The sequence below is a fragment of the Topomyia yanbarensis genome, unplaced genomic scaffold, assembly GCF_030247195.1.
Source record: "Topomyia yanbarensis strain Yona2022 unplaced genomic scaffold, ASM3024719v1 HiC_scaffold_75, whole genome shotgun sequence".
Lineage (NCBI taxonomy): Eukaryota > Metazoa > Arthropoda > Insecta > Diptera > Culicidae > Topomyia > Topomyia yanbarensis.
In genome coordinates this window covers 10,053-33,125 of record NW_026683991.1, presented here as the reverse complement: position 1 = coordinate 33,125, position 23,073 = coordinate 10,053, and the positions used below count along the sequence as shown (strand labels likewise).

The window sequence follows — 23,073 nt, the reverse complement described above, 5'->3', positions numbered from 1 at the left end:
GATGTGTAACAGAGGCTTGTACGACAAGTTGTTATTAGACGATGTATGATTTCCAGATTGCCCTGTGGTCATCAAAGGTGAGATAATTTGAGAATTACATTACGAGTCAATTACTGACCAACGTTAACCAGTATTGTATATTAAGGAATTCATTTCAAATAGATGTTTCCATGACATTCTGCAAATTTGGTGGCCGTACAACTGCTTCTCCAATGGTGCACTCCGGCGGCGTGGTGAATGGTCAAAAGACCAGGAGGCGGGAACAAAAGCAGATCGGATATTAAATAAATCAATAATAATTAACTTGGAATCAGGCCAATGTAATTAACTGAGAACAGCGGAAGTCTTCCGCATCGACACTAAATTTCGCTGCGATCCAAAGGAAACAAATGACTAAGATGAAATGATATCGGTTAGATATAGAAAATATTGAGAACAAAAAATATAGAAAGTCGTGATTTCGGTGAGTGGTTCTTCTTCGGAGCTGTGAGATTTTTCTTAGTTATACATAATCATTCGAAATTTTTCATTGATTAACGATCAAAGGTAAGTAGTTTTTTTACATTAACGATCAAAGGTAAGTAGTTTTTTAATGCACCAAGCATTTTTAAAAATTTCTAAAAAAAACCGTTGTAACATGCTTGCAAATTCTAGTAATCTTCATATGAACCTCATCATCAAGAAGATCATCGTTTCCTGTGAAAATTACATAAACTCCATTTGCAGCGGATGAAGCTGTTTCACAATGCTCCAGCGTACCCTCGGTTATCGTTCTGGCGGTTCTACAACACTCGCCCACACTCACCAGTTAACAGCAATCGTGCTACAGTTTCGGTTCTCTTTCTCTCTCGCTTCGGTTATCAACAAACTGTCGTTGCGTCTGGCTAATGCCGAATACTGACATCGTCATCGGCGTTCGGCGACCGTCATTCGGCCGCAAGACTTCGTGGAGGCAGGACCGCCATCGTCGTCGGTTTGTTTATATCCAATACGGTTGAGTACTATCACACCAAGAACAGGAACAACAGCATACATACAGAAGGAGGAAGCGAGTGCAAACTTTCTTCTGCAAAGCAATTGTTGAAAATGTGAGCATAATCATAGGACACATTCGTGACAAACGGGTTTAGCCCGGTCTGCAGCACAGTTGATTTACGTAAGCAGAATACTAAACGGGAAATTCTTCCACTGAAGATGGAAAATTTGTCTGCCCATCACGGCACAGAGGACCAGAAAAACATGGCAGAAGATTTATCGATCAATAAAAATAAGATGTGAGTATAGACATAAATAAGTGCGCCCTCACTTCTCAAGATAATTGCTTCCAGTATGGCATATAGCATTAAGAAAGAGAGGGAGAGAGTAAAAGATCAAAGATGGATGCCAACGTTCTAAAGTTATTTTAATTAGTAGGGAGAAAAGTTTTCTGAACTTTTGCATTTAGTTTGGGCTGGTTTGTTTACATCCTACTCGGCGAATGATGCTGATATTCTAATTAGACCATTAGGGGTTGGCATTTATATATGGCATACTGGAAACTAGATCATTTCTCTTATTAGAACTGTTCGTTTCGGCGAAAATAGGGTGAGGCTGTCTCATTTTAAATAGATTATGAGTGGGTACTTATTTATGTAAATGTACGACTATTCTCTTTTAAGCTGTTCTTCGCGCTATGCCAACAACTACATCTGCCGTTTGTGCTTGAAAAATGAGGCCCATATGGAACCGCTGTTTTACGCGAATCTATTTCCGAACATTTTGCTCACCAAAAAGATATACGATTGCACGTCGATACAGGTATGCGGTGTCTGGGTTTTAATTTTGGGTATATATTTCCCTGGTTGAAATACTATTGCTTTTATAGATCATTTTCGAACGTAACCTGCCGATGTTTGTTTGCAAACTTTGCGCCAACAAGTTGGACGAGTATATCCGTTTTCGTGAACGCTGTGTGGCAAACGATGAATTTTTAAGGAATGCTCTAGCATTTTTCGATGCCGGGCAAAACATCATTAAAACGGAACAGGAGCTGGCTCCTTCCTCAGCCCAATTACAACAACATGCGGGCCCAATCGATTTTCGCCAAATTAAAAGTGCTGTTGATTCAGAATCATTTGAACAGGCAGACGAGGACGAACAATTGGAAACGGAGCAATTCTCCTGCAATGAATGTGATTTCATAACAGGTGATGAATCCACTATACGTACTCATCAGAAACAGCACGAAGATAGACCTTACGCATGCACGATGTGCTCGAAGTCGTTCAAGATTCGACAACATTTGCTGATTCACAGCCATACGCACGTAGATCTACAGCAGCGAATAGAACAATCGGTCGACATGAAGCCCACCTACAGTTGTTCGAAATGCACCAAGGTTTTTATCAACAGAGGAAACCTGATAAATCACTCGGCCGAGTGTCACGGTAACGTAAAGAATTTCAGTTGCGAAATCTGCTTCAAATCATTCAAGTACAACGTCCAACTGCGGATTCACATGAGAACGCACTCCGGAGAACGGCCACATACATGTGAAATTTGTCACCGTGGATTTTCTCAGCTTTCGAATCTGAGGTCTCACCGAAAGGTTGTATGTGGTGACATAATTCTTGGGAAGCATTTTCTTAATTTGCCATTCCCATTACAGGTACACTCGAAAGTTAAACCGTACAAATGTCAGCTGTGCCTCAAGAGTTTCACCATGCTCGATAACTTATCGGTGCACAGCTTGAAGTGCGTTAAGGATAAGTACCGCTGTACGCTGTGCTCGAAATCATTCGCAAAAGAAGGCAATTTGATCTCACACTTGCAGTGCCACAGTGAAGGAGTGGTGGAGAAAAACTTCAAGTGCGAAATGTGTCCCAAGAGTTTCAAGAACAAGGAGGATTGGAAGCGGCATGTTCGGGTGCATACAGGTATCCTTGGGTTTACTACTTGTTATGCATGATTCGTTATTAGTTCTTGACATGCTTGTTAATCATCAGTAGATTGCAAAATAGAGTCAGCAGTTACGATTCACCGGATCCCACAACCGTAAATACTGATTCACAGTAGGTGCTTTTAACGCGTTGTTCCGGTATAGAATAACAAGAATATCAAGTAGAACGAAATGATGAAAAGAAAAGTACAAGGGTTTTTTACTTCATCAACACTATATTTTAGTTGTTCACAATGCAAAAAGCTTGTCCTAGAATGAACCCCAATGATGTCTATTTTTATGCTATTCCATATTCTGACATCAACATGATACAATTTTTGTTGTTGTTATTTCGATTACATACTTTGTAATTTTGTCCACTGCACACAACATCCTAGTTTAAATTTAACGTTTTTCCAGGCGAAAAACCTTACATCTGCGACATCTGTAACAAAGGCTTCGCGCAAAAGGCCAATCTCCTGTCGCACCGGAAAACCCATCTCAAACCGGAGATTGTGTTTAAGTGTGAGCGCTGTGACAAAGTTTGTCGAACTCAGAAGTTGCTGGAAATGCACATACAGAAATGCGGTACACTTGAATTAAAAACTGCAACACCGCCGGTTTCGGAGCTGCCAACTCCAACCCAATCACCGATGGTATCCGTACCGCCGCCAACATCTGTGACACCAACATTAGAAGCTTTGTCCGACCTTTTGCGGTATGAAATCGCTATGCGTGCTCCGACTGAACTGCAAGAGATGCTGCTGGCTACGATGGAGAAAAAGAAAGCAGCTAAACAGAATACGACGACCGGTAACCGAAACTACCGGTGTGAAGTGTGTTTTAAGGTATACTCGCAGTATCCGAGTTTGGTAAAACACCGGAAGTTACACCTGAAAGGTGCTCGCTTACGGACGAAATCAACAGAAGCGGACGATCGACCGTATTATTGTGATATCTGTGGGAAGAATTTTAAGTTTAACAGAAATCTAAAGGTTCACATGAAGCTACACACCAAATCAAATGGCTGTTTCAAGTGCGACAAATGCAGCAGCACATTCGAACTGGCCGACCAACTGAAGAATCACCTGTTGGAGCATCCCATCGACATGGAGAAGATCTTCAATTGTGAATTCTGTTCGAACACATTCAAATCGAACGAAGATTTGAAGCGACATCGGAGATCCCATACGGGTAAGTGATTTACTTGTGCATTACTGATTGAGGCTGATGGTGTGGGAAAACCTGGTTGTGGGTAAGTGGGGGTAAGTTTACCAAAATTCGCGAACCATACCAACTAACACTTCAGCGCGATCCACGAAAAGTAGATGGTTTAGCGATTTTCTATTTAATTTGCCCGAACTCTTACCCCACGGGGGACATTAAGATTTGCGCTTTATTTAGTTATTTTTCAATACCGTGGAAAGTCCAGAATTAATACGAAAGAACACTGAAATACTGAAAACCAAGAAACAAAAGAAATACAAAAATGACATCCACGTACCGTCAAATACGGCCTCGAGCGGTCTTTGCGCAGTTTGTACGACCTTTGCTACGACTAGGATCCAGAACTAGGTGGAAATCAGCTTCTAGAATCTACCTCTTCACACTTCACAAACCGAGAAACGCATGACACAAACCATGAAATTTGAGACGATGGACCAAATTTATCCAACGGACAGAAATACGGCCAACGCAAAAACCACAAAAAACAGCCGCATCCTCAAGCTGGACTATTGACTATTCAGTGCAACGATTCGAAGGCTTTCCCAGTCGCAGGAAAACTCCCAGTTTTCTCCTAGTAGCTCATCATAAAACTGTGCAAAAAGGTTAGAAAAATAGAGATTTTCTTACACTTTTAAGCTCGATTCTGTATTTGACGCTTAGCAAGTAATTCTGTACTTTAATACTTCTTAATTCTCCGTACCTAAGTTGCGTTGTAAAGCAACATGTGACAACTGGTTTGATATCATTGTGAGGCGTCTGACCCTATAGCCTATGCATTAACATGAATAGTTCTTATAATAGACTACTTAAGCTACTCGTTCTAAACTATTTTCCGAACAGTGTGTTGTTCTGCGACCTGATTTATGCTGCTTTTAAGCTTCAGATAAACTTTAAAGTGCATTTTTCTAGTATTGTCTATCTCGAAATAATCTAGCATTTCGTCGAGTTCTTGCTATATGGGATACACACGAGTGCGATCGAAACAAAAACAAACGTCAAAACGTTTTCTCACTCGCACTGATGCAAACTAGATGGGCGCGTAACTCAACGCACGGCCCGGTGGCGCATGGCTGAAAAGTCGCAATGTGGATTTAAGAAAAGATTCGCAATACTATCTGAGCTTTTGATTGTTTGAGAATCATTATCTGCAGAATATTGCGAATCTTTTCTTAAATCCACATTGCGACTTTTCAGCCATGCGCCACCGGCCCGTGCGTTGAATTACGCGCCCATTTAATTTGCATCAGTGCGAATGAGAAAACATTTTGACGTTTGTTTTTGTTTCGATCGCACTCGAGTGTTTCCCATATAGCAACAACTCGACGAAATGCTACACGCAACCATAAAATAACCTACAGAATAAGTTCTTTTAACTTAAATTTAGGTACTTTTGAGCTGTGCGTCGCTTTCGCACTTATTAGTGTTGTCAAAAACAAAACGAGAGATTCGACTCAGTCGAGGTCTTCCGTGCAGTAAGGTACTTTTAAGTTGTTTGGGATATACTCAAAATTAGGTAAATTCAACTTAAATTTAAGTAAATTAAACTCAAGGTTGAGTTATTATTTTTGCCGTAGTTAAATGGAAACTACCTTCAACACGGTTTATCTAATTTTACCTTCCTGCACGATATCACGAGATTGAGTCAAAAGTACTGAATTTTAGGTAGTTTTTCGGTGGCGTGTAGATTATCTCGAGATAGACAATAGGTTTGTTCCAGTACCAGGAGAAACTGGAAGTACTCCGGAGCAAACAGGGAGAAAATCGTTCCCGTACTATCTTCTTATCTTTTTTCTTCTTCTGGCGGTAAACCGGAGTGAAAAGGAGCAAGAATTTTTTGCTCCGGAGCAACAGGGAGTAACTTCCATGTACTGGAATAAACCTAATATACCAAACAGTGGGAGAGAACCGAATAGTGAAAATCACTGAAAATGGCAACACTCCGTTTATGATGACTTCAACACTAATTTTGGCAACCGCTTCCACGGGCATCACTTCAAATGACTCCGATATTGTGGTTATCACTGGAAATGAGCGAAAATTTTACAGACACAAGATCGTGACGAGATTGCGAAACTCCGATTATTAAGATTTAACCTTTCCGTAATGTTACAAAGCATAAAAATAATCGTTATTTGAACAGCTTTCGAACCACTATTGGTCTTGAGCCTAGAAAAAAGCTTAGGAGGATACAAAGCAATTGAGTGGAGTCTCACCAACGGAATACCAATAAATTAAATGGGTGCAAAAAATAGTTACAAATGCTTTCCAATTTACGCTCACTAGGTAGTGAAGGGGTGAAGAAATCCGTCAGACTCCTAACAGTGTATATTTTCAATTCTTTCGCTATTTTGAATCGATTCCATCGCATGCTAATCTCCGGTGAAAGGCGCAATACAATTTTGAAAACAAACCGTATGGTGATTGTTGGATTTGTTTTGCAAATGATGTGCATTTTGAATCAAAGAGATGAAATAAATCTAAAGCTTGTATTTACCAATACATATACAGTAGACTGGTTCAATTTTTGAATTTTAGCTCCACCAGGCTCTACTGATTCCTTTTATGGCTCTTAGTAATTGTGCAAATTTTGGTACCGATCGGTTGCGTCTACGGACCCTCGAAAAATTTCAAAGTTTATGTGGAAATTAGTATGGAAAATCGGTTAAAATTGGAAATAAATTCATAAAAAATCATCTCATCAATCAATTCATGAGAACACTATGTATTTCTAAAGGTATTCTTCTACTGAACATATTCGTGGAATATTGTAGGTTTGTGAAAATTCGCTGAGAAAAGTTATTAACTAAAGAAGCAGCATAACTTCAAAACAAATGGATTTAATTATTAATCATAGCAACCCTGTTTGAATAGCTCCATCGTTATACAAAATGTAAACTAGGTTTACCACCCACCGCTCCTGTATATGGCAGATACAGCTATTCAAACAGTGTTGCGAATCAAATTCGTTAGTTGGAGAAGGCTGTGGCCCAACCAGCGCGAAACACGACTGCCCGGTCGAAAAAAATGCGGACGAACATGGTCAAGCGATTTAAAAAGTTAGACGTTTGACTCAACTCGCCTGTGCTAATTGCCCCTAGGAACAAATGCAATTTGCGAATGCGATTTTTAAAGGCAATTTCAACACTTAGACAATTTTTTTGGCGGCTAAAATGGACTTGGTTGTTTTTCGCGTTTTTCAAACATGGCGGTTCATGTTTGGCTTAAGTTTAAAATTGTTTTTTGAACAATTGGCATGTTCTCGCATGAATTTTGTTTGTTTCGTGCACTTCATTAAGCCAACGAATGTGGGAAATTGTGGAATCATGTGTAAGTATAGTAGAACAAGATCTTTGATCTAAATTTCTAATGAACTTCAGATTGTGGTAAGTCTTGGTGTACAATATCATATTCACCATTAATTCTTCATATAGCGAGTAGAGCGGCAGAAAAATGACGGCAGCAAATCGCCCAAATGTTGCATTTGAAATAGCCCCCAAATTGCCAGCAATTTGCTGGCAAATTGAAGGGCAATTTGCGTATCCGAGTTGGCAAATAGCCCCCCGTTAGCCAGCAACTAGCCCTTTTCACTGGGTGTACTCCAGAGTGCACCTTACAATCACGATTTGATGAAATCCTGCCGAAAATTTAAGTTTCTTCTTTGATGGATGTACAATACCTATCTCCTCCAACTCATACAACTTTGATACAAAATACACACTTCCAAAGGAAGCAGTGCTCGGATATTGCTTGTGGCTTGAAAAAACTGGATTCCAACCGCACTTGACATTCTTCTTATAAATTCTTCTCATAGACTGGTTAGTTAGGCTTGCCTGTCTATGCGAGTTCCTTCTCTGTCACGTGAAATACATGTGTTTTGACAGTTCGCAGGTTTCAGTAGCAGTTTCATCAGTCGCACTTTAAGAGTGCGGAGTCCAGGTTAGGGGAAAATGCGCAGTATATTGCGTTTCTTTTTAATTACTATCCTATTATGCAATGAGAAAGGATCGTAAAGTGGTTGGTTAGTTTCGAAAATGAAACACACGAACAGAGTTTGATTTGAATCTATTTAAATTTCCAATATCTTGCGGTTCAGAGTTTGAGGCGCAGGTCTCTCATAAACTCTCATTATCTTGTTCGAGCGCCGACCTGGAAGAATTATACGCTGCTACAAAAAATCGAACATTGAACGAACTTTTCTAGTGACCTAGTGGCTAGTATAGGTTGTAGGTCTACTCAAATGCAGCTCAAAACTTCGTTTGGCTAGTTAAATATACCCCCAAAATATTGATTTATAGCAAAAAATCTATTTATTGGGACTGCACTAAAAAATTAGCTACGCTGGCATTGTTCAACCTAGTTTCAATTTTTTAAGAAGAAAACTAGACCTTTTCAACAATATGCTATATGATGCTGTTTTGTAAGAAATGTGCGATTTATGGACAATACAAAAATTTAATATTTTTTCTAAGCAATGTCCCAATTCTAGTCTCAATTCGAAAGAACATTTAATTCCGCTTCCGACGATATTTTGATCATCAAAATCGGTCGAGAAATGACAATGTCATTCAATTATTACCAAATTAGGAATTGTCACCCACGTTTTTTAAGGGCGTTAGGGCTAGACAGGCCGTATCGGACTTCGGCGGCAATCCAGAAGACTGACCGCTCTTCTTTTCAATCTTCAACTCTTCTACTTAGCTCTGCGGATCTTCGAACCAGGCAAACAAGCTAAGTCTGCCTGCGAGAAAGGGCTTTTTATGTACATTGCTTCCCTGAGGTACGATTTGGTGGAAAGGCTGCCAGAGGCGTTAAGACAAGTCACTTGTAACCAGGGATGCATGAAGCACAGCACGAGAGCCTAACACGAGCTGAGCGGCCGCTTTGAACGAACCAAAAGCAATAAGCACTGACACAGCTCGTGCTAGGTCACCTTCGTGCTCGAGCTGTAGGATTCGAAGAGCTAGCACAACGAGTTAGCACGATAAGCTAGAACCATGAGCCAGCTCGGTAAGCTGCCACGAGCAAGCTCGGTGAGCTGGCTCAGTGAGCTAGCACGAGTTAACTCAATGAACTGGCCCGGTAAGCTTGTCCGATGAGCTAGAACGGTGCAGTAGTATAAGCTATGGAACGAAAGAATAGAACAAAGCAAGAACTATGCGTTGGTGAATGTGCGACAGGTTGCTGAAAAAACGATGCAGGCATCATTACTCACACTAACGCGTGGTTTTTTTTTATTCTGCTTTGCTATGTCACCGTGCTAACGAGGGCTCTCGCTCATCGGTGCTCGTGCTACTTGCTAACTCTAGCTCATCGGAAACCAGCGCAAGCACTAGCTCATTGAATTTAACTCTGACACATTATGAGTCAGTGCACAGCAATAGGACACGGAGCAGCACCGTTCTTGTGCATGCCTGCTTTACCCCGTCAGGGTAACAATTTAGCACTGGGTGGAAATCTCGGTGGAAATTTATCTGTTTTTGCGCAGTCTCTCCGTGAAGTGTATCGTTTTGCAACATAATGCTCACCACTATAATCGGTTACTTCTTACGTAACATTTTGTTTATATTGTTGTTTTGTGAACGATTTTCTTAGTTCAGATAGGTGTAGTAATTTTTGTTAAATAATTTTATATCGTAAATAGGGTTTGGCTAGGCAACCGCTCTTCTTTCGTTGTAATAAGTGTACTGACTATGGCTGCACATGGGTGATGACAGCTATACGGCGGTACGTTTTTTGATGTTGGTTTTTTTGGTCGAGTGTGGAAGGCGACCATGGTAGTTGGTGACACACCACGGAGAAATACAAATGTTCTCTATATGCCATTCCGGAACAGTTTCCAGCCACAATAACCGCAGTGCGAAGTGCGCGTGTGATGTGACGGAAAGTTTCCCGTCGTAAAGTGCCGGCCCGAGGTTTGGGTGCTTGTTTATTTTGTGGTGTTGGATCGCCGTCGGGGATAGCTAATCATCAAGGAGTTTTTGCTTATCCAGAACCAGACGCATTTATCCGCTGAGAAGGATAAGCCGAATAAGCCTTGCTCTCCTTCCAAGCTAATAGCCAAGAAAGGCGAAGCAGGGTGGACAGCGGCGCCGCCTGGGAAGTACACTGCGGTGTCTACCAGGATTCTATGCGGGGAGCAAAGAATCAAGTCATTCGTCACCACCGTCGCTAGGGAGGTTCCAATAAAAGTGTCGGATTCACCTCCCTGGCTAATTGATAAGGACCGCTGCTGGGCAGCCAACAGATTGACCAGGCCGTTGTTGTCCCGGCCGTACGGAGAAACCCGGCCGCCTGTCCGCAAGTAGTAATCAACAAGAGATCGACGCAGCGTAGTCTATTTGTTTGTTTACTTTTGTTATTTGGTGTGCTACGAAAATCTGATAGAAGCACCTAGGCCGCCCTGTTAAAGAGAGTCAGCCGGGCAAATAAGAACCCGAGTATTGGGCAAACCGCTATGTACACGCTCCCGAAACAACCCCAACCCGATTCTCTTGGACTTCAATATGTGCACCGTTTCAATGACAGTAGGTGGTGATAATAGATCCAGAGCAGCAAAAGGAGATTGTTTTTTGAATCTTTACGAAGAAGAGGACTGTACAGTACTGTATTTATGCGTGGGCACAGTGGACCTGTGCCAGGGGCCTCGTGTTTTTGGTGGTTCCGCATTGAGGATGGATATAAATCCATACTAACACCTGTGTTCGAGAAAAGGCACACTCGAATATTTATAACTCTTCACTGCGTTGCTAAAAATGGCAGAAATTTGAATTGAAAGTCGTTTATAGTTTAAAGATTATACTGGCATTGTATTATCAATATCCCAATTGTGGCGATCACGTGTATCAGAAGTCAAAATAACTTCCAAATTCGGTAACCCAAGTTCCCTGTTGCAAATATGTGTTCACTTCCTCTATTCCGTAGGAGGAAGAATGAACACTAGGCGGCTAAAACGTACTATCCGCTCGCGCACGCACGTTTTCTCTTTCCCAATCTGTCTCACGATTGCACAAACTAGAGCAAGTGGTTGAGTTTCGGTCGCCGAACGGACCTCGTTGTCGTTGTCTTATCAACCGCCCGACCAGTAAAAACTATGTGAACGCAAGTGAGGGTATTGGCGCGTAATGGTATGATGCAAATGTTTCGAGAGGGAATGAGATAGCGATTCAGAATCAATTGTCCAAGAAGTTCGTTTTTCGAAATACGAGTTTTACTTCGGTAAAATTACGTACTTCCGGGTATCTAGAACCAAAAATCGTTTATCTGAGGGTTTTAGGAATAGCTTCTCATCCATTTCAATCTAGACCGTGAAAGAGGTTAGAGTGCGTGTTTTTTGATTTTGTCCCGCGGTGTGTCGAAAGGTTCGTCCAGTTAAAATATGAGATGTCTTTAAAATTTAGTAATTTTTTTGCTATTAGGTGTTGCGTTAAAGTCTAGAAGTAGGAAGTGCGGATAATTCGTGTGCGTTTGCTGAAAGTACAAAAAAGGTAAATTACAATTGTGCTTATAAAAAGAGAGACAATGCGTTCACGGTATCGGTAGCCGTGCGACGGCTTTTATTCTACCGTTTAGATTGGCACTATTCATCGGCCCGCCACACCGCCCTTCGCCCACCGACGCGCTCTAGACCCACGCGCTAGTTTGGAAGATTCTGCCGCTACAACCAAATAAGGCAGAAGTGCGACGGTTTTACATCGTTTGCTCAACTGAGCTGCACGTCACGACCATCCGGTGTGTACGTAATTTGTTGCTGGCAGCGTGTCCGGCGTACCGACAGTGCCAGCAGTTATCTAATCCCGTACGCAGGAAGACATCCGGAGATCCTTAATCGCCGCCTGCGCAGATTCATCACCGCCGGTGTAGATACATCGCCCCCACCGCATCGCCGCATCAGGACAGTCTTCGCAGTAGTGCGAATGTGAGTACGCATCGAAAGCAGTGGGAGATGGTCAGCGAATAAGTAGAGTGAGTAAACGCCTAAATTCCCTGCGCAGGGTGACAAAAGCTCGAGAATATTATAGCGTGTTTACACAGTTTCCCACCCGCACTTGTTAGGGCCCTGAACCGGCATTAGAAATGTAGAATAAGTAAATTAAGAGTAGGATGTTAGTTTGTAAAATAAATGTTGAAAGTTAGTTTGCGTTTCCTACAAGATGTTTTAGTGTTTGAAGTGATATTTTTTGTAGGTTTGTCGAATTAAAGGGTCTCATGTTTCGCGTTCGTTTCTGGTAGTTTTTCGTTTGTACTCTGGGTAGGACTGCTCGGGAAAACAGTCCCCACTCTGGTTTCTGAAGCTGGCTTGTTATTTGGTAGTTTATTAGGGATTCTGCCAGTGATGAGAACCACGAGTTGGTGTAAATTTTCGGTAAATTAGTTGCGAACTCTTTGGTTATTGGTTGGTATCGTCCTGCGAGGCGGAGTACCCTTCGGCTTTTGCGTCTGCCGTTTCGTTTTCCCCCAAATTTTAGTAAACTAACCCGCCCTGGGGTTGGGTTTCTGGTCGGGCAACCTGGAACATGACAAGTGGTCCTCGTAAGAGGTGGCGCTTAAATCACTTGTTCTGAGATCCGGGGTAAGCGCTATAGCAGACAGTTAGGTAGGTACGTTTGGAGCGCGCTACATTTTGGCGCCCAACGTGGGGCCACGTTATTGGGAAATCTTAGGAAAACTAATCTTTTTTTTGTGTAATTATTCTTCGATTCGGTTCATGGTATTTCTTTCTTTTGAATATAGTAAACTCCATTTAGTGGTTTATTTGTTCTTGTATTATATGTAATATATTTCTTCAATTATTTTTCTTATAGTTCTACCTATTTACGGTACGAAAACTGGTGTGAAGTGATAGTTGTAGGTTTGTTTTCGTGTTCATCAATTGGTTTTTTTTTAATAAATTATTACGGTCATTCAATATGACGAACCCATTTCCCCACGCTGACCACCTGACTAACGAGGAAGTGGACTACGAATTAGTTATTCGGGGTAAGGCAGAGGAGACGAAATGCGACCCGGAGGTCAAATATAGATTGCTTCGTAATTTGTTTCATGAAGATGTACGTGAGACTCGTGACTCTCCGTCCCCGTACACTATAGATCAGGAATACGACTACATTATGGGAAGGGTTGAAACTGTGAGTAGGAAGTTGGATAATGGCCCTGATGAACGGGTCATTTCTCGTCTGAAGCATTATCTTCTCAGGGTTATGAGATGTCAGACTCCCGATCTGCCATCCGAACAAATGCGGAGGGAGCTTGCAAACCATATACGTAGCATTTTGAACAGGTCTAGTGGGCGGAAAGGGCCCGACGAAAAACAAAGTAGGGCGTTGGCAGCAGATGCTCGGAGAGAATCATTGGGTAAGGAGGGGGTTGAAGAAGGCGAGGCTGGGGCGGTTGGAGGTCAAAGTATAGATGATTCGGTTGAGGAGAATAACGATATAGGCAGTCCAGTGTCCAACCAAGGGCAGGCACTGGAGGGAGGGGTAAGTGATCAGAGCAAGGTATTGTTGGACCGAATCGCCCAGCTCGAGAGAGAGCTGTTAAAATCTCATCTAGCAGATCGACCCAGAGCTAGTAATATTCTGGCTGGAAACGGCACAAATGGCGGAACATTCGATTGGCGTTCTTCTGGGAACGGGAATGCTCGTAGGAATGCGACGAGCCAGTTGGAAGTTAACCGCCAAAATTTCCACAGAGAAGGGAGGGCTGGAGAGATAACCATGCGATCGGATTATCCGCAGGAACCCCGTTACGATGAGCGGTCTCGCAACGAGGGCTACAACTTGAGGGATCAATATCAAGGGGACCGACGTAGAAGCAGCCAACCGTTGACGATAACAAACGATTATTCCAGACTTCATTTCGGGAGGAGCTATTATGAGCGAGATGAAGCACAACGACGAAATAATTTGCCAGATTCTCCGAGGGGGTACGAGGGAGAAAGAATCCGACCGAGTCAGGGTTTTCGCAATTCGGGTAACTTCTGGGAACGTAGTTCCGGTCTTAGCTCCGACGACGAAGAGGGCCCTGATGTATTTCATCGCCAATTTCGGCAGCGTAGGCACCGACGAATCAGCGATGCGGAGATTCAGAACGCAGATCGTCGCATGGAAAAGTGGCACTTGACCTTCAGCGGGGATGCCCGTCAACGCTCGCTGGAAGATTTTTTGCATAAAATCCGCCGACTAGCCACGATGGATCGAATCGCAGATGATGTATTGCTGCAAAGAGTCCACACGATCCTTAGAGGGGAAGCTTACGACTGGTATCTATGTTATTCGGACGAGTTCCTCAATTGGGAGGACTTCGAAGAAAAAATACGATATATGTACGGCAACCCTAATAAAGATCAAGGAAATCGGCAGAGGATTTACGAGCGCAAGCAACTTCGCCAGGAGACGTTCCTTTCTTTCAAAATGGAAATCGAACGACTAAATAAGTTGTTGACCAGGCCGTTGGACCAAGAAAGACTGTTCGAAGTGATATGGGACAACATGCGTTCCCATTACCGGTCCAAGCTGGCCTGCCGAACCGTGAGGGACCTTCGGAAGTTGGAGTACTATGCCTACCGCATCGATGCTCATGATCCAGCGTACCGCCATGCTCGGGACGGACCATCTCGACCGGCGAATGTTCATCGAATCGAAGTCGAAGAAAAGGTTGAGGATTCGTATTCTTCTTATTCGGAGCCGGAAGAGCTTAACGCCCTCGATAGGAAGTATGACAGGGATCGGAAAAGGCATCCACCCGTATCGCACCAATCCAACCAGATACCGGAGAGTGGAGTAGATAGACCAGTTCCGCTTTGTTGGAATTGTCGGAAAACTGGACATGTCTGGAGGCATTGCAGAGAAGAGAAACGAATCTTCTGTTACTTGTGCGGAACGCCAGGGAAGACAACCGCAACGTGCGAGAGTCACCCCCGTCCTCGTCAGACGGACACTAATAGAGTGCCGGGAAACTAGATCAGGAATGCAAGAGAGGGAACGATGACATTCCTACCGATACAAATGTTCCCAGTTTCGCGTTTGAAGATCCTTTTCAGAAGGTTTGTGAGGTAAGAGTACAGACAGAAAGTTGTCCGCACGTCACCGTGCAGATTTTCGACAACAACTACGACGCCCTTTTAGATTCCGGGGCAAGCGTTAGCGTCACCAATATTCCGGACATTGCGGAACGAAATGGTTTAGCCTTGCAACCGAGTCCGCTGAAAATCGTAACTGCGGACAAGACTGTACACGAGAGCCTAGGTTACGTTCAGCTGCCAATTAGGTTTCGGGGAGTGACGAAAATTCTTCCGACGTTGGTAGTTCCTAAAGTGTCGCGGGCTTTGATCCTTGGATATGACTTTTGGAAGAGATTTGGAATTCAACCGATGGTCTTAGGGGAGAATGGTTTCGAACAAGTCAATATCGCTGAATCTACTGGTCAACCAAGCCCTGAGATGGATACATTGCAGGTGTCGATATTACCGATCGCCACACTTCCGGCACTGAAGCAAATCGAACCAGACGAAACTCTAGATATTCCAGCTTTGGAGTTACCAGAGGCATCCAAGACGACCCCCGAGACGGTCGAAACCGAGCACGAATTGACAACGGAGGAACGTAAACAACTAGCTGAGGTAATTAGATTGTTTCCATGTACAACTGAAAATCGACTGGGAAGGACCACGCTATTGCAGCACGAAATCGTTTTACGTGAGGAGGCCAAACCTACGCGCACGCCATTGTATCGCTGTTCCCCGGCTGTGCAGGCCGAGATGGAGGCTGAACTTGAGAGGTATAAACGGATGGACGCTATCGAGGAGTGTACTAGCGAGTGGGACAGCGCTCTAGTTCCCGTTCGGAAAGCAAACGGAAAGCTTAGAGTATGTCTCGACTCGCGACGTATCAATGCCTGGACCAAAAAGGATTCCTATCCAATGCGGAATATGGGAGGGATTTTCCATCGTCTGGGAAAGGCCAAGTACTACTCCGTTGTAGATCTGAAGGATGCGTATTTCCAAATTCCGTTGAAAATGGAATGCCGGGATTATACCGCCTTCAGAACGCCCCAGGGTTTATTCCGATTTAAGGTCTGCCCATTTGGGCTCACGAATGCGCCGTTTACTATGTGTAGGTTGATGGATCGCGTGATTGGGTTCGATCTCGAGCCCAATGTCTTCGTCTACCTGGATGACATTGTTATTGCCACAGAGACATTAGCAGAGCATATGCGGTTACTGCGGATTGTAGCGGATCGATTATCTAAAGCGAACCTCACCATCTCCCTGGATAAAAGCCGTTTTTGCAGAAAGCAGGTGACCTACCTGGGATACCTACTTACGGAGGAAGGCGTGTCGATCGATAATAGCCGGATCTCGCCGATCCTGGACTATGCACGGCCCCGAAATGTAAAGGACATTCGTCGGCTGTTAGGCCTTGCCGGCTTTTATCAACGATTCATCCGGGACTATAGCCGAAGCGTCGCGCCGATATCGGATTTGCTTAAGAAATCTAGGGTCAAATTCCAATGGACAGAAGCGGCTGAAGCAGCATTTGGAGAGTTGAGGGCTGCATTGGTATCTGCGCCTATACTAGGAAACCCCAACTTTGCCCTGCCATTTTCCATCGAGTCAGACGCTTCTGACAATGCGGTTGGAGCAGCCCTAGTCCAACAACAGGACGGCGAACAGAAGGTCATAGCTTATTTTAGCAAAAAGCTGAGCAGTACCCAGCGAAAATATGCCAGCGTTGAGAAAGAGTGTTTGGGAGTGTTGCTGGCCATAGAGCACTTTCGGCACTACGTGGAGGGGACGCGGTTTAAGGTAGTCACGGATGCCCGCAGCTTACTGTGGCTCTTTACCATTGGCGTGGAGTCCGGTAATGCGAAGCTATTGCGATGGGCTCTTAAAATCCAGTCGTATAACATCGAGCTGGAATATCGGAAAGGGAGGAGCAATATCCTGGCTGACTGTCTGTCGCGGTCGATAGAAACAGTCTCCGTTCAGGTGAAGGACGGCGATCACCGAGAACTTATGACTAGAATCGGGAAGGAACCAGCAAAGTTTCCTGACTTTCGCATGGTGGGAGGCCAAATCCTTAAGCTCGTGAAAGCGGATGCGAAAGTAGAGGATGCCCGTTTTCAATGGAAACATTACCCTCCGAAGTCAGAACGAGCTGATATTGTACGCACCACCCACGAGAGGGCGCACCTCGGACCGGAGAAAACGTTGGGCGCCAAAATGTAGCGCGCTCCAAACGTACCTACCTAACTGTCTGCTATAGCGCTTACCCCGGATCTCAGAACAAGTGATTTAAGCGCCACCTCTTACGAGGACCACTTGTCATGTTCTAGGTTGCCCGACCAGAAACCCAACCCCAGGGCGGGTTAGTTTACTAAAATTTGGGGGAAAACGAAACGGCAGACGCAAAAGCCGAAGGGTACTCCGCCTCGCAGGACGATACCAAACAATAACCAAAGAGTTCGCAACTAATTTACCGAAAAGTTACACCAACTCGTGGTTCTCATCACTGGCAGAATCCCTAATAAACTACCAAATAACAAGCCAGCTTCAGAAACCAGAGTGGGGACTGTTTTCCCGAGCAGTCCTACCCAGAGTACAAACGAAAAACTACCAGAAACGAACGCGAAACATGAGACCCTTTAATTCGACAAACCTACAAAAAATATCACTTCAAACACTAAAACATCTTGTAGGAAACGCAAACTAACTTTCAACATTTATTTTACAAACTAACATCCTACTCTTAATTTACTTATTCTACATTTCTAATGCCGGTTCAGGGCCCTAACAAGTGCGGGTGGGAAACTGTGTAAACACGCTATAATATTCTCGAGCTTTTGTCACCCTGCGCAGGGAATTTAGGCGTTTACTCACTCTACTTATTCGCTGACCATCTCCCACTGCTTTCGATGCGTACTCACATTCGCACTACTGCGAAGACTGTCCTGATGCGGCGATGCGGTGGGGGCGATGTATCTACACCGGCGGTGATGAATCTGCGCAGGCGGCGATTAAGGATCTCCGGATGTCTTCCTGCGTACGGGATTAGATAACTGCTGGCACTGTCGGTACGCCGGACACGCTGCCAGCAACAAATTACGTACACACCGGATGGTCGTGACGTGCAGCTCAGTTGAGCAAACGATGTAAAACCGTCGCACTTCTGCCTTATTTGGTTGTAGCGGCAGAATCTTCCAAACTAGCGCGTGGGTCTAGAGCGCGTCGGTGGGCGAAGGGCGGTGTGGCGGGCCGATGAATAGTGCCAATCTAAACGGTAGAATAAAAGCCGTCGCACGGCTACCGATACCGTGAACGCATTGTCTCTCTTTTTATAAGCACAATTGTAATTTACCTTTTTTGTACTTTCAGCAAACGCACACGAATTATCCGCACTTCCTACTTCTAGACTTTAACGCAACACCTAATAGCAAAAAAATTACTAAATTTTAAAGACATCTCATATTTTAACTGGACGAACCTTTCGACACACCGCGGGACAAAATCAAAAAACACGCACTCTAACCTCTTTCACGGTCTAGATTGAAATGGATGAGAAGCTATTCCTAAAACCCTCAGATAAACGATTTTTGGTTCTAGATACCCGGAAGTACGTAATTTTACCGAAGTAAAACTCGTATTTCGAAAAACGAACTTCTTGGACAATTGATTCTGAATCGCTATCTCATTCCCTCTCGAAACATTTGCATCATACCATTACGCGCCAATACCCTCACTTGCGTTCACATAGTTTTTACTGGTCGGGCGGTTGATAAGACAACGACAACGAGGTCCGTTCGGCGACCGAAACTCAACCACTTGCTCTAGTTTGTGCAATCGTGAGACAGATTGGGAAAGAGAAAACGTGCGTGCGCGAGCGGATAGTACGTTTTAGCCGCCTAGTGTTCATTCTTCCTCCTACGGAATAGAGGAAGTGAACACATATTTGCAACAGGGAACTTGGGTTACCGAATTTGGAAGTTATTTTGACTTCTGATACACGTGATCGCCACACAATGCCTCAGGGAATCGGTAACAGATCAGTTCGAAATCCCACATTGATTCATATTCTATGTGACTAAACATTCAAAGAGCATCAGACAACCAAGCGGAATGATACTAGCCTGAACTTGTGCGATCACCATTGGCTGCTACTCCGTTATCGATCTGGACTAGCTGAAGTTGCATAAGGAATCAGTAGATAATTATGCTTGAGAGTATCGAAACATCTTTCAATGTGCAACTCCTGGTAGTCCTAATGTGTTTATTGAACAATACCGGCGCCGGCCAGTCCCGAACGTAGATCGCGGAAGGATACTTGCTGTTGCTAGAGGCCGCATATACTACTGCACACTCCACAATTATCACGGAAGGAGGATATTTGTTAGTAAGTATATAAGTTGGATTCCACTTCTTTTTTACCGACGCCAGAGAGGTGACTCCACTATCTGGACTATCCATCGCAGACTATCCTTCCAGCTATTGAACAGCAGGCAGGACAACCCATCGCCTAGTCTTAGTCCCCTGCGTGTTTCAAACGGACCGGAGAGGCCGCCCGATATTTTGACACAACACCTTAAACCATCCATCGTAGCCTTAATCAGCCTTATCAGCTTCCTAGGGAAGCCGTTCTCGTCTATCATTTTTCATAGCTCTACACGGTCCACCGTGTCATATGCGGCTTTAAAGTCTATGAACAGGTGATATGTTGGGACCTGGTATTCACGGCATTTTTGGAGGATTTGCCGTATAGTAAAGATTTGGTCGTTTGTTGATTTGCTGTTGATGAAACCGGCCTTTAAACTCCCGACAAATCAATTTACCAGCGGTGATAGGCGTCGGAACAGAATCTGGGATAGCACTTTGTAAGCGGCATTTGTCACTGTGATCGCTCTGTAGTTTTCACAGTCCAATTTGTCGCCTTTCTTGTATATCGGGGTGATGACCCCTTCCTTCCACTCCTCCGGTAGCTGTTCCCTGTCCCAGATTCTTTCGATTATTCCGTGCATGCTTTACGTCAGTTTCTCCGAACTCACCTTGAAGAGTTCCGCTCCTAGACCATCCTTACCAGTTGCCTTGTTGTCCTTAAGCTGTTGAATAGCCTGGTTAACCTCATTCATAGTGGGCGCCGGTATATCCCCGCCGGCTGCGACACTGACATAATCGTCCTCCTCGAACGCCCGATTGTTCGCCTGCGCATCATTACTGCCTCCACCTTTCGATCACCTCACGTTCGTCCGTCAAGATGCCACCTTCCTTGTCTCAACACATTTCGGCCCGCGGAACAAAACCGTTGCGACAGTCATTCAGCTTCTTGTAGAACGCCCGCGTTTCCTGAGAGCGATGCAATAGCTCCATCTCCTCTCTCTCTCAGACTCTTCCAGGCGGCGCTTTTGTTCTGAAAAAGACGAGTTTGCTGTTTTCGCTTCCGTCGATATGACTCCACGTTCTGACGAGTGGCTTGAAGCAACATCGCTGCGCGTGCTGCATTCTTCTCGTCCAATATCTCTTGGCACTCGCCATCGAACTAATCGTTCCGTCGACTCCTCTGTACGTATCCCAGGACGCTCTCCGCAGTGCTGCTTATGGCTCCTTTAGTCCTGGTCCAGCAGTCCTCAAGGGGAGCATTGATGAGCTCCTCCTCCGGTGGCAGCGCTGCTTCAAGATGCTGCGCGTACGTTGTCCCGACGTTGGTCCAGGTTATACCGCGGCGGGCGCCGGTATCTTACACTGTTCACTACGGATAGTTCTGGACGCAGTTTAACCATCACCAGATAGTGGTCCGGGTCGATGTTAACGCCCCGATAGGTCCTTACGTCGATAATGTCCGAGAAGTGTCGAGATCAATCAGAGCATGATCAATTTACGTCTCTGTTTGTTGCAGTGATCTCCAGGTGTATCGGTGCAGGAGGCGGTGCTGGAAGAAGGTGGAGGTGGCGAAATCGATTAGTCTTAGGCCGTTCTCGTTCGTCTGCTGGTGGGTGCTGAACCTTCACCGGTCTGTATTCCACCTACTGGCATTCATCTAACTAGTTGACATTGAAACTTGCCTTTTTAGACTAAACGCGAAGACTCCATATCAAGAAGACTGGCAACTCTGTCCAGAATCCGGAGACAGTAACAGCAACGCCACTTGCGGGTAAAGGTGGTACTTTCCATAGTGATGCACACACACATATACATTTTTACATAAAGCTTCCTCCCTTCTTCCAATAGAGGCGCTGTAACCTCAGTCGCTTCTCGTTTGTATGGGGGAAGGAAAGAGATATCAGTCTTCTTGATATGGAGTCTTCGCTAAACGGCTTTATAGCGATCAAGGTGGCTGTCATACGCTGATCAGGAGAATTCGAAACGTTAACCCCAAAGCATCACGCACAGTCAAATGGTGTACTTGACTACTACTCCTTGGCAAATGCATTACCAATTTCAGTTAGCTTAGTTTTGGAGCAAAACACACAATTTCTTGTAGATTGTACATTCTTTAGCTTTATAGCTATGAGAAGAGAAATACAATCGGTCAAAATCAACAACATATATTATATTTTATTAGCATTGTGAGAATTAAAATGTTTTCTAAATAGCAACGTTCGCCCATATAAACTGATGCTTTTTGTATGCATGATTTGCAGCATAGAGCAGAAATGTTATTAAAAAATTTGGGATCTCAAGAAGAAAATGTGGCAAAGCCCCAATCTTCCCTATTTATCGAAAAACCGGAATATTTCTATTGGAATACTAAGGTTGTTTTCTTTATGAAAACATAAACTGCAATTTTTTAGTGCTACTTCAAAAATTCTAGCATTTAATATATTTTTCCTCATATTTTCTCATAGCGCCACTGTCAAAAACTTCAAGCGAAGTGTGCGGGGGTTAAAAATTGTCCAAATGATGTGAAATTTGCTATCTGAGCTTACTTTGACACAATATGCAGAATGGCGGTGAGGGACTTTGAGAGTTAAACAAAAAATGGATTTGGATGTGTCGTGTTCCATTCGGTAGTAACAGTAACTCACACCAACTGCCAGTTACACGATATAGCAAAACTAACACCAAATTGGCGCCAGGTAGACACTAAATCCATACAGTTCACACATGTTTGAATGCCTAAAGCAACTGGCTGGTACCGAGTAATGTCTCGGTTAGCCAAGCACAGAAGCTCTGGGTTGCTGACGAGTATAAGGAAACAAACTGTCTTTTTCCAGTAGAGCCAAACGCCAGCGAGTATTTTTTTTTTTTCAAGGGAAGGGATTGTGTCCTCACGCGCAAAAGCAATCCTCGTTAGCTCGTATCAATAAGATTTGTTCAAATGGGAGTTTACTTCGAGTAGATTGGATTTGCTCGAGGATTCGTCGACTTCGAAAATGTACAGGTGAATATCATTCATGTATCTAATGAGGCGAGATTCTTTTTGGGGATCTTTAAATACCTCAATACGCTGACATTTTTTTCCCTAAACCACATCATAACTGATATCTGATTGTTTGTTGTTTAACAGGTTTATCAACTGGCCCTTTAATAGCTACTTTTTATTCAATTCCAGGTGAACGTCCTTTTAAATGCGATACCTGCCCAAAGGCGTTCACTCAGCTGTCGAACCTGCGTGCTCACACCAAAATTCACGAGAAAAAGAGAACAGCGTACGGATGCAACATTTGCCTGCTGGAGCTGGACTCGCTGGAATCCCTCAATGTGCACCTCAAAACGCATCAGTATCAGTTGTTCGAACTTTGCAGGGAAATGAAATAGAATAGTCTGTGTTGGCGAAGGCTTAGTAGAAATCTGTGTTATCCCAGTAACCGTACTATATATCTATATATTATATATATACACACAAACCGATATACACCAGTGTTATTGAATGTTTGAAACATGTACTAGTGTGATCGTATTATAGCGAAATAAATGTTGTTCATTTAGAGTCGTGCAATAT

At 43.9% G+C, this 23,073-nt stretch overlaps 1 protein-coding gene across 2 annotated transcripts; it reads left to right on the top strand.

Moving 5' to 3' along the window:
• The first annotated feature begins 933 nt into the window (after window positions 1-933).
• Window positions 934-23,061, top strand: LOC131696112 (zinc finger protein ZFP2-like). Of its 2 annotated transcripts, none has more exons than XM_058984657.1 (6): window positions 934-1,274; window positions 1,659-1,797; window positions 1,865-2,587; window positions 2,648-2,915; window positions 3,338-4,111; window positions 22,684-23,061. In XM_058984657.1, exons 1-6 carry the CDS (start codon window positions 1,195-1,197, stop codon window positions 22,887-22,889), a joined length of 2,190 nt encoding a protein of 729 aa, XP_058840640.1. In that variant the 5' UTR covers window positions 934-1,194; the 3' UTR covers window positions 22,890-23,061. The 2 variants fall into 2 exon arrangements, with proteins under 2 accessions (XP_058840640.1, XP_058840639.1); XM_058984656.1 differs by having other exon boundaries at window positions 1,865-2,590.
• Window positions 23,062-23,073: the final 12 nt, after the last annotated feature.